Source organism: Trichosurus vulpecula, chromosome X (assembly GCF_011100635.1).
Source record: "Trichosurus vulpecula isolate mTriVul1 chromosome X, mTriVul1.pri, whole genome shotgun sequence".
Lineage (NCBI taxonomy): Eukaryota > Metazoa > Chordata > Mammalia > Diprotodontia > Phalangeridae > Trichosurus > Trichosurus vulpecula.
The window spans coordinates 7,442,092-7,458,387 of NC_050582.1; the positions used below are offsets into that span (position 1 = coordinate 7,442,092).

The following is a 16,296-nucleotide window of genomic DNA, read 5'->3' on the forward strand; positions in this document are numbered from 1 at the left end:
AACTCCAAAGGGATGTGGAGTCAAGCCAAGTGCTTCTTTCTCCAAGCTATAGTTGTTTTTGAGATATTTGTCTCAGTCCTTGTTGCCAAAACTCAATTGAACACTGAAACAATGATCTCATAGGATTATTGCTCTGGGCTTGGGTTTTTTTTTGGATTTCTGATTTCATCAGCATGGGAATTCCCAGTGTAGAAACTCTCTCCACAGTTGCAAATCATTGTCAATTCCTGCATATAACTCAGATAGTCCTAGAAGGTTCTTTGCGGGCACTGACATGGCAAAGTGACTTGATCATGGTCACACAGCCATTCTCAGACTCTGTAGGTTGGCTATCTGTACCCTGCAAAGGATCGAAAGGATTTTGCCTTTGCCTGAGTAATCCAGATAAAAGCCTTTCTTCTGGCCCTTCGCTTTGGCTATGCAAAACCTGATATGCAAGTTTTAAGGAGTGAGGAATAAAGGAAAGCTGGTTGAGGGGCCCATTTGAGCCAGCCTGCAGTCCCACTCTTGACACATGAAATCTGTTCTGATCCCAATGAAAGGCACGAGGAAAGCACTTATCCTTGTACTCTTCATTTGCTTTTTGTTGCCGTGACTTAGCTGGGCCAGGGAAGGGAGGATCTAGAGCTACTTGGGGAGGCCCAGTGGTTGAGGTTAGCCTTGGATTTGTTGCAGCTCTGGAGTCCAGTGGAGTGCTGGCTTTTCACTTTGTTTTCTTGTCCCATTTCAGTCCTTATTTTCTTTGGGCCAAGGAGGTGGAGTCTAAGTGGAGTTGACTAGGGTTTTTTGTTAAGATATGCAAACCTACAGGTTGCCTTTGAATCTGAATATCTGCTCCCCTTCACCCTCCTCTGCCGTCTCCCCTACTCTTCTTACAGATGTCATTTCAACAACTGAGCAGTCTATGCACACTCCATTAGTCATCTCTTTTTACTGACAAATATCTGATGTCACTAGTAAACAGACTGCCTCATGGTGAGCCCTATTTGAAAGTAAAAGCACATGCTAGGTAGATGTTTGACAAAAGCTTGTATTTGTTGTGTGACTCCCACTTTGTTCATTTCCCCACAGAGAGATCCAAAGTTTCTAAACTTTGGATCTATCTGGCAAGCACCCTTGTCGAAGCTGGTTCCTTTACAGGCAGTACGGTTAAATAAACAGAGATCAGTATTACTTCTTCTCTCACTCTCACGTTAGCTCCTTGTTTGCTTTATGGCACTGGAAAGAATTCACTTTCTTAGGTTTTTCCTTCTGATTGATAAAATGAGGTAGGAACCCTTCCAGATAACATCTACAGAATAATTTGAGAGACAAAAGAAGGATCTCATCAAAATGTTATTTAATTGTACTCTGGACTTTATCATTTCCTCTAACATGGCAGTTTGATAAGTAGGCATGTTAGTGAAGTCACTTTCCATTATCAAAAGAACAGAAAGCTGTGTATTGTTGCCAAAATACAGTTGTTTTCTTGTTTCTCGTAGAATCAACTCTTAAACAATGATGGCCACAACCCATTGATGAAAAAAGTCTTTGATATTCATCTGGCCTTTTTGAGAAATGGACAATCAGAAGCATCCCTGAAGCATGTCTTTGCCTCCTTGAGGGCTTTTATTACCAAGGTAAGGAAGGTGGAAGGCTCTACTGGTGGCCTAGTCCCTGTCCCCAAAGGACTCTGCTACTCATTTTGTTGGCTTCCAAGAACTCCGGTAAAGAAGCCACAGAGAATATCCTTATAAAAGTTAATAAAGACCAACAAAGCAAACAGCCTTAATTAGTGTGGAGCTGGCTATGTATAAATCCAAAATAGTGGCTGCGCTGGTAGTTTTTCTCTTACCCTTTCATATCCTACTTTCCCATAAGGTTCCTAGAGGCCTCTCATTTTCAAACAGTTACTTGTGGCAGTTAAAAATTCACTGTAAAACTGAAGCAGAAGAATAATAATCTCTTCATCATTTGTCCACTAGACACTAAGCTCCATGTGGGCAGGGCCTGTCTCTTAAACAGCACCTGGGACGGAACACTGCACTCCAGAAATGTTTGCCTAATTCTTTCTGAAGGCCCCCTCCCCCATTCTCAGGTCACTTACCTCATGAAGAGCCTTGTGAAGTATTGTGTTCAATTCTGGGCATCACAGTTTGAGAAGGACATTGATCAGTTGGAGAATGTCCAGAGGAGGGCAGCTAGGATGATGGATGGCCCTGAGTATGTGCCAAATGAGGATCTGTTGAAGGAAACAGGGATATTAGTTTGGAAGAGAGAACACTTGCAGTATGTGTGAGCTGTCTTTCAAAGATGTAAAGAGATGTCATGCAGAAGAGGACTTAGGTTTGTTCTGCTTGGCCCCCAAAGGCACCCCTAGGAGCAGTTTAAACTTGATGCCAGGGGAAAGTTCCTAATAACAAGCACTGCCTGAAATAGAACAGGCTGCCTTGAGAGACGGTAGGAGGTCTTCAAGCAGAAGACCTTTTTGTCGGGCATGTTATAGTGGGGATTCCTTTCAGTTATGGACTAGACCAGAGGACTACTGAGGTCCTTTCCTGTTCTCAAATTCTGTGGCTGAGGCAAAAGCCATTGAGTCTAGCAGATTGCAAAGATGTTTATGGCCAAAGAAAGACACCTGAAGTAAAACCTACTTCAGCCTCTTCTTGTTATCTGTGTAATTTCAACACGATAAAGACATTCACTGAAGTGATCCATATCACATAGTTGGGGAACAAATCACCATTATTTTTTGAATAGTATCTGATTGAAATTGGAAGAGGTCCAAGAAATAGATGCAAAATAGAGATCTGCCAGCATTTCTATAGCTGTGTATCTTCATCGCCAGGAACAGTGAAGCTGCTATATCTGAATTCATCTCAGGTGGTATGCTATATGAGGAAGTGGAAATGTCCCTCACAAAATTCACATGGAGGAAATTTGTGCTAGAGGTGACTTGATTTAAAAGGGACCTATTTGCTACCTTGTGTGACCTTAAGCAAATAACTTGATTTCTCCAAGCTTAGTTTCCTTAGCTGAAAAATGAGTCTTCTTAGTATGTGGCCAAATATTTAAGCTTCAGCTTCAGTATTTGTCCTTCCAATGAATAGTCAGAGTTAATTTTTTTAAGTATTGATTGTTTTGATCTCCTTGCTGTCCAAGGAACTCTCAAAAGTCCTCTCCAGCAGCACAGTTTGAGAGTGTAGATTCTGTGGTGCTCAGCTTTCTTCACAATCCAATTCTCACAGCCATACATTACTACTGGTAAAAGCCATAGTTTACGGGTGATATCTCTGCTTTTTAGTATGCTCTCCAGATTTGCCATAGTTTTCTTTCCAAGGAGCAAATGTCTTTTAATTTCATGACTGCAGTCATCATCGGCAGTGATCTTTGAGCCCAAGAACATACAGTCTGGCACTGTGTCCATTTCTTCTCCCTCCATTTGCCAGGAAGTAATGGGACCAATTACCAAGATCTTAGATTTTTTAAATGTTAAGCTTTAAGCCAGCTTTTTCCACTCTGCTCTTTCACCCTCATCAAGAGACTTCTTCACTTTCTGCTGTCAGAGTGGCATCATCTGCACATCTGAGATGGTTGATATTTCTCCCGGCAATCTTAATTCTGGCTTTTGATTCATCTAGCCTGGAATTTTGCATATAAATTAAATAAGGTGACAATATACAGCCTTGTTGTATTCCTTTTCCAATCTTGTTCCATGGTTGGTTCTAACTGTTGCTTCTTGGCCCACATTCCTCAGGAGACAAAGATAATCTGGTCCTCCCATCTCTTTGAGGACTTGCCACATTTTATTGTGATTCACACAGTCAAAGGTTTTAGTGTAGTCAATGAAGAAGAAGTAGATTTTTTTTTCTGCAACTCCCTTGTTTTCTCTTTAATCCAGCGAATGTTGCCAATTTGGTCTCTAGTTCCCCTGCCTCTTCAAAAACCAGCCTGCACTTCTGGCAATTCTCGGTTTACATATTGCTGAAGCCTAGCTTGCAGAATTTTAAGCATAACCTTGCTGGCATGTGAAATAAGCACAACTGTGTGGTAATTTGAACATTCTTTGGCACTGCCATTCTTTAGGATTAGGACACAAACTGATCTTTTCCAATCCAGTGGTCACTTTGGAGTTTTCCAAATTTGCTGCCGTATTGAGTGCAGCACTTTAACAACATCTGCTGTAATTCCATCACCTTCACTAACCTTACTGCTAAGGCTCACTTGACTTCATTCTCCAAGATGTCTGGTTCTAGATCAGTAACCACACTATCGTGGTTATCAGTGATGTTAAGATCTTTTTTGCATAGTTCTTCCGTAAATTCTTACCACTTCTTTTTAATCTCTTCTACTTCTTCTGAGTCCCTACCATTTTTGTCTTGTTGTTCAGTCATTTCTCAATCATGTCTGACTCTTCATGACCCCATTTCTTGTCAAAGATACTGAAATGGTTTTCCATTTCCTCTCCAGCTCATTTTACATATGAGGAAACTGAGGCAAACAGGGTGAAGTGACTTGCTGAGGGTCACACAGCTAGTAAGTGACTGAGGTCATATCTGAACTCAGGAAGATGAGTCTTCCTGACTCCAGACCTGGCACTCTATCCACTACACCTCCTAGTTGCCCTTTTGTCTTTTATCATGTCCATTTTTTTGTGAAACATTCCCTTGATATTTGTGATTTTCTTGAAGAGATCTCGCCTTTACCATTCTATTGTTTTCTTCTATTTCTCTGCATTGCTCATTTAAGAAAACCTTCTTGGACTTAGGATGAAAAATTCTATCCATTCCCAGAGAAAGAACTGATGGTGTCTGAATAGAGACTGAAGCAGACTTTCTTCATTTTTCTTGAGGTTTTTGTTGGTCTTTGTTTTCTTTCACAACATGACTGTTATGGAAGTGTTTTGCACGACTACACATGTATAACCTATATTGAACTGCTTGCCTTCTCAATGGAGGGGGGAGGGAGGAAGGGAGAAAATTTGGAACTCAAAGTTTTAAAAATGAATGTTAAGATTTGCTTTTACATGTAACTGGGGAAAAATAAAATACTAAATAAAAGGGAAAAAAGTAAAAAACCCTTATCTTTCCTTGTTGTTCTCTGGGATTCTGCATTCAGTTGGGTGTATCTTTCCCTTTTGCTTTCCTTCTTTCCTCAGCTCTTTGTAAAGCCTCATCAGATGCCATTTCGCTTTCTTGCTTTTCTTTTTCCTTGGAATGTTTCTCGTTGCTGCCTCCTGTACAATATTGTGAACCTCTATCTACCAGATCTAATCCCTTCAATGTATTCATCACCTTCTACTTCATATTCATAGGAGGATGTTATTCAGCTTACACCTATTCTTTCTTCAATTTCAGTCTGAATTTTGCAATCAGAACCTTATGATCTGAGCCACAGTCAGCTCCAGGGCTTGTTTTAACTGATCGTATAGAGGTCCTCCACCTTTGGCTACAAAAGAAAATCAATCTGATTTTGATATTGACTATCTGGTGATGTCTGTATGTAGAGTTGCCTTTTGGCTTGTTGAAAAAAAGAGTATTTGCTATGCCCAGCCTCTATTAGCCTCTGCCCTGCTTCTTTTTGTACTCCAAGGATATAACCTTGCCTGTGAAATGATCTTTTGATCTCCTACTTCAGCATTTCAGTCCCCTAGGATGCATGGGTGTTATTTCTAGGTGTTGTAGGACTTTGGCCTCTTTAGCATCGGACATTTATCAGAGCATAAACCTTTATTACTGTGATGTTAAACTGTTCGCCCTGGATTCGAACAGATAGCATTCTGTCATTCTTGAGATTTTACCCCATGCCTGTTTTTTCTCACCCTTTTATTGACTTACCCACAGTAGTAAATGTAATGATCACCTGAATTGAATTCACCTTTTCCTGTACATATAAGATTGGTAACACCTGAGATGTTGATGTTTAATCTTTCTGTCTCCTGTTTGCCCACACAGCTTACCTTGGTTCCTAGACCTTACATTCCGGGTTTTAGAGTAGCCCTTGAAGATCCTCATCCCAACTTCCACTAGCACAGAGAAGTCAGATTGCTAGGCTAGCCTGTCTTTCTTAAGTCTTCATCTTTTCAGACTAAACAGTTCCGCTGAGCCTCATATGGCATGGTCTCTAGTCCTCAGCATCCTAGTCACGCTCTCCTGGACATGCTTCGGCTTGTCAGTGTCCTTCCTAATATAATGGGGGCTGGTGGGTGTGCACAGTGTGCTCGGCCAATGCCATCCCCTTGTGGAAGAGAACCCGGGAGCTGTGTATCGATCGGCTGCTGAGCTGGACCTGGCACTCACTGCCCAAAGCAAGTTGCTTTCTTGCTTTTTGTTTTATATTCCCTTAATCACTATTAAAAAAACTAGATGGCCGGATGTGTGTATATTTAAACTTTATGTATAGTACATACAAAAAACCTCTGCCTGCCATCTTGGGAACTGACCTAGCCTGCTTTTTAGCACCGTATCTAACACTGTATCTCCAAATACTTCTTCAAGTGCTCCAGGATCCATGGTAGAAGGTGGCCTCCTCCAAATATATGGTGACAGCTTTTATGTGATAATGATCTAGATGAGGGCTTTTTGAGAAGTTTGGCTTAAATTATGGAGGCCTACAGGTATCTGTTTTCTGTGAGGCAGCTGGGTGGCACAGTGGATAGAGTACTGAGCCTGGACTCAGGAAGACTTGAGTTCAAATCTATCCTCAGGTGCTTATAAGCTATGTGACCTTGGGCAAGTCACTTAACTTCCATTTTCCTCAGTTTCCTCATTTGTAAAACAGAGATAATAATAGCACCTACCTTCCAGGACTCTTCTGATTAAATGAGATAATATTTGTAAAGTGCCTAGCGCACAGTAGGAGCTATATAAATGCCACTGTTATTAATATATGCACCCTAGTTCAGGAAGAGCTTATACTTATGAGTGTTTATAATATAAATATAAATATAATATAAAGCAACAAGCACTTATTAAATGTTTAATATGTGCCAGGGCCTGTACTGGGTGATGGGGATACAAATGAATGAAACAATTCCTACTTGCGTGGAATTTACATTCTAACAGGATAGACAACCAAGATATATATATATATATATAGATATATATATATATGTATATATGTATGTATGTATATAGAGAATAAATACAAAATAGTTAAATCCAAGAGAGTTTGAGAGGAGAGGGCACAAGCAGTTGAGAGGATCAGAAAAGGCTTCATGCAGAAGGTGCTACCTGAGAGGGACATACAGAGGGAGGGCATGCCAGGCATGGGGGACAGCCAGTACAAGGGCCTACAGATGAGAGCTGGAATGTTGAGCATGAGGAACACAGAAAAGGCCAGTTTAGCTGGATCACAGAGTACCTATGATAGTAAGCCTAGAAAGATGGTTTGGGGCAAGGCTGTGAAGGGCTTTAAATAGGCAAGTTCATGTTTGATTCTAGAGGTAATAGGAAAGGCACTGGACTTTACTGAGTAGGAAAGTGAGATGTACAGAACTAGGATTAAGGAAAATCACTTTGGCAGGAATATGGAGGACAGACTGAAGTAGAGAGACTTGAGGCAGGAAGACTGATTGCATTGGGAAGCTGTTGCAGTAATCTAGGTGAGAGGGTACTTGTGTGAGCAGAGAGGAGTCAAGTACAAGAGATATCATGGAAGCAGAAATGGCCAGATTTGGCAGGGAATAAGGGAGAGGGGGGAGTCAAAATTACCCACCTGGGAGACTAGAATAATGATGGTATCTTAGAAATAGAGGAGTTTAGAAGAGGGGGCAGGTTAGGGGAAAAGATAATGAACACAGTTATGGAAATGGTAAATATAAGGTATCTCTGAGACATCTGGTTTGAAATGTCCAATTGCCAATTGGTGATGTGGTATTGGAATTCAGAGGAAAGGCTAAGGTTGATTATATAGACTTGGTCATCATCAGCAGAGAAATGATCATTGATCCCATGAGCTGACTGGACACCAAGAGAGTGTTGAAAGAAGAGTAGGGGGCTCAGCATAGGGCCTTAGGGGATAAGACAGCTGCCCTTATGATGCATGTTCTGGATGACAAACCAGCAAGAGACTTGCAAAGGAACAATTAGAGAAGGAGGAGGATGTATCTAATCTAAACATATGTATATGTATGTAGTTGCTTCACATATTCCCAGTTTTATTGAAAGATGGCTTGGTGAATACAAATTTATCCTATTCAGGACTTTCCCAATACTTAGGTCATAATGTGTAAAAACAGTGTAAACCATGACAATCTGGAGGTTCATGTTGGAGTCCCACCTGCTTCAGAAAGCCTTCCTGACTCTCTGATGCTCATGGCATTGATGGTTCTATGACAGCCAATTTCCAATTGACTTGGCTTGAGCTCCTCTAGCTCAGCTAGAGGTGGGAGCTCCCGAGGTCAGCTTTTACTCTCAGTATTTGTTTCATATTTGCATAGCACGGGGGTGAGCAGATGGTCTAAATCAATCGGTCCTTCCTGCTGGATGAGTGGCTTTGCCAACAACCTTTTCTCTCCACCCTCACTCTTCTTTCCCAGTTTCCCTCAGCCTTTTTCAAAGGCCGTGTCAATATGTGTGCGGCATTTTGCTATGAGGTTCTCAAGTGCTGTACCTCCAAGATCAGCTCCACGAGGAACGAGGCCTCTGCACTATTGTACCTGCTGATGCGAAGCAACTTTGAGTTCACCAAGCGGAGGACCTTCTTGAGAACACACTTACAGGTCAGTGAGAAAGTACTAGCCTTCCTTCCTTTCCCTTTCCTTCCCTTCCCTTCCTTCCTTCCTCCCAAAGGCCTACACTTCATGAACTTGTTAGGTTTCCCAGCTTAGATATGACTCGACTGAGTTATCACTAACTCTTCATTACCTGCTTATTGGCCACAGCAGCACTGAGCTGCCCTGGCCCCTGGCCACTTGAACTCAACAACCCAACTCAAAGTCTGGGAAATTATGGTCCTCAGAGTTTCAGCCAGCCTCTGGGGGGAGCCTCTAGGGGGAGCATATTGGAGAATGGGTGAGGATGGTGTGGAGGTCACTGTTAGAGATGTCCACGCTCCCTACGTGAGTGTGGTAGGGTTCGAAAGAATCTTTGTCCACTACTGTATTTTTGTACTTCACGTTTCTTGCCAAAATGGGCTCTCTAGCTCTGCTGTCTTGCTTGGGCCAGCCTTATACATAGTCCACACATCTCCTATGTTTGTGATTCCCCAAACATCTGATGCACTGGCCTAGCACCTCATCTGAAATACTGCCTTCAGAGGTGCATCCTCTGGAGTTCAAGCATTGAGTTTTCAGGGGGTTGCCTGGGAAATGATAAGGACAGAACCATTATTAACATAGGATCAGAGGATTTTAGAGGTGGAAGGCACTGTAGAGGGCCTCACGCCAAACTTTCTCATTTTACAGAGGGGAAAAAGTGAGGCCCAGAACTGACTTGCCCAAAGCATGCTTTCCTGTAAATTAGTTGATCAGATAAACTAGCAAGATACTAAGGGAATGCAATGTGGGGCAGAAACCCTCAGTTTCAAATGGTGCTAGCAGAGAAGAGGTCCAAGGAAGCAGATGGGGGAGGAAGGGAAGTCACTGCTGAAAGTGTTTGGGGGCAAAATATAACTTGAGAGCTCCTACCCATTATCTCCCATGACTGCTGCAATAAGAGCAATCAACCAAACAGAAGGAAGGCCTTGGCACCACAATTTGTATCAGAGACTTTGGGATTAGCAATTCCAGCAGCGTAATGCAAATCCATGGGTTCATTTGGACTCTTTAGAAGAAACTTAGTCTTTTATAGAAATTATTTTGGATGAGAGAGACAGCCTGGCTTGGTAGAAAAGAGCCCTGCCTTGGGGCTCAGGACACTCGTGTTGGAATCCTCTTTCTGAACCATGATGTTATGTTATATGTTACCCTTATCCAAAAGGGCAAATAGGATGTTCCTTAACTACTTCATGGTATTGGTAATAAGGTAAGCATACTCTAAACTGTACATTGGTCTCTAACTGTAAAACCAACAGCTCAGGTGTCCCTTTTCCCCCAGATAATAATCGCAGTGAGCCAGCTGATAGCAGATGTGGCACTGAGCGGAGGATCAAGATTTCAGGAGTCTTTATTCATTGTTAATAACTTTGCAAACAGTGACAGGCCAATGAAGGTAAGTCTTCTTAATTGGTAAATGAGAGATAAGGTCCAATCTCTAGGTTAGGGATCTAGAACTCGACCATTGTAATTACTCGGGAGATATTTATTTGGACTGTGTGTATCTGAGGCTCTGTGGCCAACTGGCATTGGAGAGTGATTCTTCAGCTTGATTTTAAGCCTGCCCTGGAACTGGCCTGGGTTCAAATGTGCTAGTTCGGGTTGGGTTGGGGTTTTTTTTCTTCTTTATGTCTTGCTCAGAATTACAGAGCACTTGGACTTGGGGATATGTGGAATCACAAAACGTCCCCATGGGGTTCTGTCCAGGCTGAAGGAATCAATTTGAAAAATTCCAGCTGGAAGGAAGCATTTGTACAACAGCCTGTCTTACTGGTTTCCCCAGAGAATGAGTACATGCTCCAGCAAATCTCACTAGTGTAGAAAGAACTTTGGGCACGTAGTAATCTTGCCCTTTTGCATTAATGGTATATTATTTACTTAATGGGCCACCCTCCTCAGTGTCATTGAGGCTTTTCATATTTGATGGGCTCCAGGTTATTTAGCAACTGGTTTTTACAAAAATGGAACTTGGGGTTGCCTCTCTTTGGTAGGAACGGTTTTACTGAACCATTTCTAAGATGACTTAATCATAGCCTTTTGGCTTGCTCATGGCTAATACATGGACAACAGATCCAGTAAAAACTTGCCGAAGTTATGGACAGAGGAAGGTCAAAATGAAGCACACATTCTCCTGGGGGGATATTATGGATGACTTAGGAAGTAAACAAACCTATGGCTAATCTAGTTTTTCAATGGTCTTTGAGCTATATAGTACACATTTGTGTTTGTAAATGAATGTAAATGAACTCCCAGCTGCCTCTCTTGTGCAATTCTTCAGCACCTACACAGATAATAATGGGTTATTCTAACTGGAATTATGAGAAAAGGTCTTAACTTTTCCTTCAGCATAAATAAACAAGCAAACAAATAAACAAAGGAAGGATGATGAATGAACAAATGCACAGGACCCTGGGCACACACACAAAAACTCGCACACCTGTGTATTGCCAGTGAGAAATCTCTTTAATTTATCAAATTTTCAATTTGCTCTAGTCCAGATACAATCTCGGAAGAGGGATTACTGACCTTTGAAAATTCTTTTGGACAGGGACAAGTTAGTTTTATGCAATGCATAATTGGTCATTTGAGTCAGAGAATTTTCCTGTGCCTAGCTTGGCTCTGGGGGAATTCATTTAGTCTGCCAACTGACTATATATGATAATTAGGGGATGGACTAAACATGCCAGGCAAGGCTGATTTCAGTATTACTGCACAAGGAAATGGGAGAAACATAGCATGCTGACTACTTTTGCTGAACACCTCATTAAAAGTCTGGGGCCATTAAAGATTGGCCAGGTGTGTAAGAAAAAAACAAAACAAGCAATGCATCAGAAGTAGGCACGTGATACTGCAGATATACTTGGTACATTGGCATCGATCCATTTTCTAGTTGTCAAAACTCAATTCTAATTATTTTGTATATGTCAGAATTCTATCTTCAAATGTGCCAATGAGCATTTCTTTGAAGCCAAAAATCTAGTGGCAAAAATATAAAGTTCTTTGGATAAAAAACTGACTCATAACACACTGGACTATTATGAAATTCTTCTGTTTTGTTTTTGTTTTAAATTAGGCAACTGCTTTTCCCACAGAGGTAAAAGATCTGACCAAGAGAATCCGCACAGTTCTTATGGCCACAGCTCAGATGAAGGAGCATGAGAAAGACCCTGAGATGCTGATTGATCTCCAGTATAGCTTAGCCAAATCTTACGCGAGTACACCAGAGCTTCGGAAAACCTGGCTTGACAGCATGGCCAAGATCCATGTCAAGAATGGTGATTTTTCTGAGGTGACTGTTGGTGGCTTCAGTGCAGCCCTAGCTGCAGGGGCTTCTGAAGCTTACCCTGCCTGACTCTCCTTTCTTTCTCATCCTTTTGTAGGCTGCAATGTGTTATGTCCACGTAGCAGCTCTGGTGGCAGAGTTTCTTCACCGAAAAAGTAAGCTGCTATTTTTTTGGCATCAGAGAAAGGTTGATTGAACATGTCGATATCTATGGCACCTATTTGCTAACACTGTGAAAAGATGTTGGTTTTGAAAAAATCTGTTCAGCTTTAGATTGAGTTGAGGTACAGCAGAATTTTTTACCAAAACAAAATGGCTTGTTCATTTTGCCTTCTGCTTGCAGAAGGACTGCAGATAAGAGTTTTAGGCAGGGCCAGGTCAGGTGTGCCATGTTTATTTGCCCTGGCAGACTGCCTCCAATTGTATTCCTGCAAAGCTCACAGCAATAGAAAGAACTTGCTTCCCTGACATCTGCCTGCCCATGGGAACACCTGGGTTATTTGCAGGTACCTTGCTCTTCTGGGGCATGTAGTTGGCTCCCAGGTTTTTGTGGTGTTTGCCCTGGTTGATACAGGGGTTGGTCTTGGCGGCAGCTTTGTTTTCTAAATGTCTTGCAGAATACAGTACCCACTCACATCATAAAGCAGGTGTCCAAGTTTGGAATCTGCCTGGCAGTAGGGGGAACCAATGAAGAAGTGTGGCCTTATCTAACAGAACTACCCAAATGACTTCCTGCTGAGACTGGAGAGATAGCCATGCTAGGGCAAAAGCAAGCTAAGCTTTGGAGGCTACGGGAACCAAACTTCAAAGTTTTCCTCAGGATTCAAGTATTTATTCATTTAAACACAAATCCCTACTTAGTTGAGGAATCATTGTTCAGTTATCTCCTGTAAGTATATAAAAATTACACACCACTATATGATGAGAAATTTTTAAAAAACACCTATAAGAAAAAACAACTAAGCAGATAGCTCACAAATTTTCTGTTTAACCATTATCATTCTATCTGGATTCATCTCACTTGGATTTTTACTTTAAAAATTAGTCAATACTGAGATAACTTTGCCCAATTCAGATAAATACAACTTGGAGACACTTTCTTCTTCTCCTTTTAGTGATGTTGCCACAGTTTTAAAATGGCAAGACGTTTACTCAAAAAGGCCCAACTTTCACATTTTTCTTGTCAAGGGTATGCTTGAAAAGAAAATATAAAATTATAGTACATTTAAAATACTGGGCAGGACGTGGTGGTGCAGGACTGTAAGTCCTGCATCTAGGATGGTTGGGAACTCTGAGCTCCAGTGCACTCAGGTGACCTGGCATTGGGACTAGGTCTGGCATCAATATGGTAAGCCCTGTGTACCAAAGGGTCACCAGGCTGCCTAAGGACAGGCAAAGAGGCCCTGGTCAGAAACAGAGCAGGTCAAAGCTCCCATGCCCATCAGGAGTGGGATCTGACCTGTGACTTACTGTTGCACTTTCAGACTGGGTAAGACAGGGAGATGTATTCTCTAGATAAATAAGCAAAGAAACAAATATAATACTGAATTTATAATTCAATAATTCCAGATAACTAGAAAAATAAAGAGCACCTTATATTGGAAATATTTGCCATAATTTGTTTTTAAAAAGAAATTGAAGTTAGGCCCTACTGTCTCCTAAACTGTAAGACTAACATCTGAAGTAAAGGAAGCCTTCAGTGCCTGCTGACCACACAAATCTATTCCTTAGATTTTAAACAGACTGTTTCCCCAATATCCTCCACAAGTGGAGATCTTCAAAATGAAGTAAGAGCAAAATTTATTTCTCTTTATCAGTCTTTCAGGGTTAGAAATTTAAGTGGAGTGTTGAGCAGAGTCTCAGTGAAAATAATGTGTAAACTCACTGTGGATTTTCAGGCACCTGCATTAAAGAGAGATTCCCAACATCATACACCTGGGCATGCTCTATTCAGCAAGCACATTCTGTGCCTGTAACTGGTTGTTTCAGTATTTATTGGATAATGCCTTCGGGGTCTCTTAGAATTTATCCTTCTTTCCTATCAAAGAACTTCTCTCTCTGGGAGAAAATAGAATTCTATCTTAAGAAAAAAATATCAACTTAGGAGAAAGCTGCATATCAGTTACAGTTGCTGTCTGTTTTTAGACCTGATTTGACTCAGTTCAGGATATACCGCCATAATCTTTAGTCTATAGTTGTAGTTAGCCCCTCAGAAACAGTATATCTTGATCAACTAACAAGCCATAGAAAGCGGTTTTGTGCATTGTTCTTAAGTTATTCAGACCAAGAATCAAACAGCATAAGTTTCTGTTGTTAGCATGTAATTCAGGGTAAACCCTTCACAGGCTTTCAGAGGACTCTTCAAAGGTTGTATAACCTATACGCAGGGCATATAGGGACAAATCTGCATAGAGAACAGAGAATGTTTCACTATGAAAAGCCAGATCGCTAAATAAACTCATCATGTTTACATAGCACTTTAGAGTCATAAAGTACTGAATGTCCATGATCTCCTCCATGTGGGACCCTTTACTTCAGCATAATATTGATAACGAAGGTGATGGGAAAAGGAAGAAGGTTCATGTAGAAGAGCCTATGACTCACTTCAGCTCATCCATGTGTAATTTTCCGTTAAAAAAAACTACTGAACTGTTTTTCTCTTTACATCTTCCCTCAAATTCTTCTTTCTGCTAAGAGGAAACAAAATGACCTTTGTCGTGGTGTGGTAGGTATGTCTGGTAGGCTGCTTTGGAGTTGGGGTGCTTTTTTTTGTGTTGAAGTCTGTAAGTTGTGATATAATTAAGGGAAGGGCATGTGTAGTAGACAAATCAGGCCCGCCCACTTCAGACATCCTCCTCTTTGTGCTGCTCATAGCTTTCCCAACTGGCCTGTGCTGGAGCTGCAGTTTTCCTACTTGTGTAGGACAGATTTGCCCAGGGCCCTTGCCATGTCCTCAAGCTGCTATGAACCCAGCCCTCTCTAGCAAAGGACTTGATGGTAGCATCTGTGTGATCCATGACCAGCTGACTCAGACTCTCTTTGAATCCATGCAGTCATCAGAAACACCTACCTTGGGAGATTCCCTTACTAGTGACTGACTAGAGCCATAAGGGTCAGTATGTGATCTTCCCTTTACTAGACTGCTGGAGGACAGAGATAGTCTGAGGAATCATGTAAGTCCCTTCTCAAGGTGGCATCTATCTTTTATAGCAGATGAAAGCCACTCCTCCTCCTGGGTGGATCACCCTCCACCCTGGAGAGATGAGTCGGTCTTTGCACTTGGTAGAGCTTGTTTTGTTCTTTGGCACCTTTGCCCCAGCTAGGTTAGAGCCTCCACGGGCCAGAGTGGCCATGGCTGTAGTGCTCGAGGGGCTTCCCCTCTCTAAAATCTCCATCGTGGATGTCTTGTTCCAATACATGCATGGCACTACTGCTTGGACTTAGCCTCCTCTCAAAAACCGACATTCCATCTGGCAGCCTTATATCTATTTACAACTTTTGCTCTCAGACTATGTCCCAGGGTTCTAGCTCCAGGGTCAGCAAACTACAGCCTGAAGGACCACCACTTTTTTTGTTTCTTTTAAAATGTTTTATGTGTTAATTTACATTCTTAGCCCGAGGGCAACACAAAACAAAATGCCAGACTACAGCAAGCAAGAGGCCTTAGCTTGCCCAGCCCTGATTTAGCTTATGGTAGTTGGAAGGGAAAAGTCCATCTTTGGAGGAAAAAAAGAACAATCCCTCTGAGTTCTTGCAAGTTCTACCTCATCTCTCCCCCTCCCCCCAACAAGTACTGGACTTGGCCTATCAACGTCTTTCTTTGCCTAAGTGGAATGAGGAGCCAAAGATAGACATAAGTGAACATCCTGTAGTCATGGAGGATGGGGAAGTGGGGGAGCAATTGCCCCTCCTTAATTAGGTCACCAAGTAGAAAAGTTTTAGGGATCTGGGGGTAGGAGAACTGCTGCATTAGTAACCAGAGATAATGGATATTTAGATATTTAATATTTATATTGCCACTTACTGGTAATTCAACAAATATTTATTGAGTCTACTATACACCAAGGCCTTATACTAAACTCTGAGAATACAAAGATGAAACAAAAAAATAGTCCCTTCTCCCAAGGAGTTTACAATTCTACTGGGCAAGGTGATAACTGGCTGGAGTTGTCTTCTTTTAATAGAATGTCTGATGGTGAAGTGATTGAAAAACATAGAAACAAGTTTTGTTTTGATGGTAGCAAACTCCAGTCATGCCTTTGGCCCTTACACAATTTTT

At 41.6% G+C, this 16,296-nt stretch overlaps 1 protein-coding gene across 1 annotated transcript in view; it reads left to right on the forward strand.

Moving 5' to 3' along the window:
• DOCK11 (dedicator of cytokinesis 11) overlaps nt 1-16,296 on the forward strand; it is a 167,352-nt gene that overhangs the window by 123,852 nt on the left and 27,204 nt on the right. The window contains exons 41-45 of the mRNA XM_036740025.1: nt 1,482-1,619; nt 8,519-8,701; nt 10,017-10,130; nt 11,808-12,023; nt 12,115-12,172. Coding sequence (XP_036595920.1) covers nt 1,482-1,619; nt 8,519-8,701; nt 10,017-10,130; nt 11,808-12,023; nt 12,115-12,172 — 709 coding nt within the window. The remainder of the gene's footprint in view (nt 1-1,481; nt 1,620-8,518; nt 8,702-10,016; nt 10,131-11,807; nt 12,024-12,114; nt 12,173-16,296) is intronic.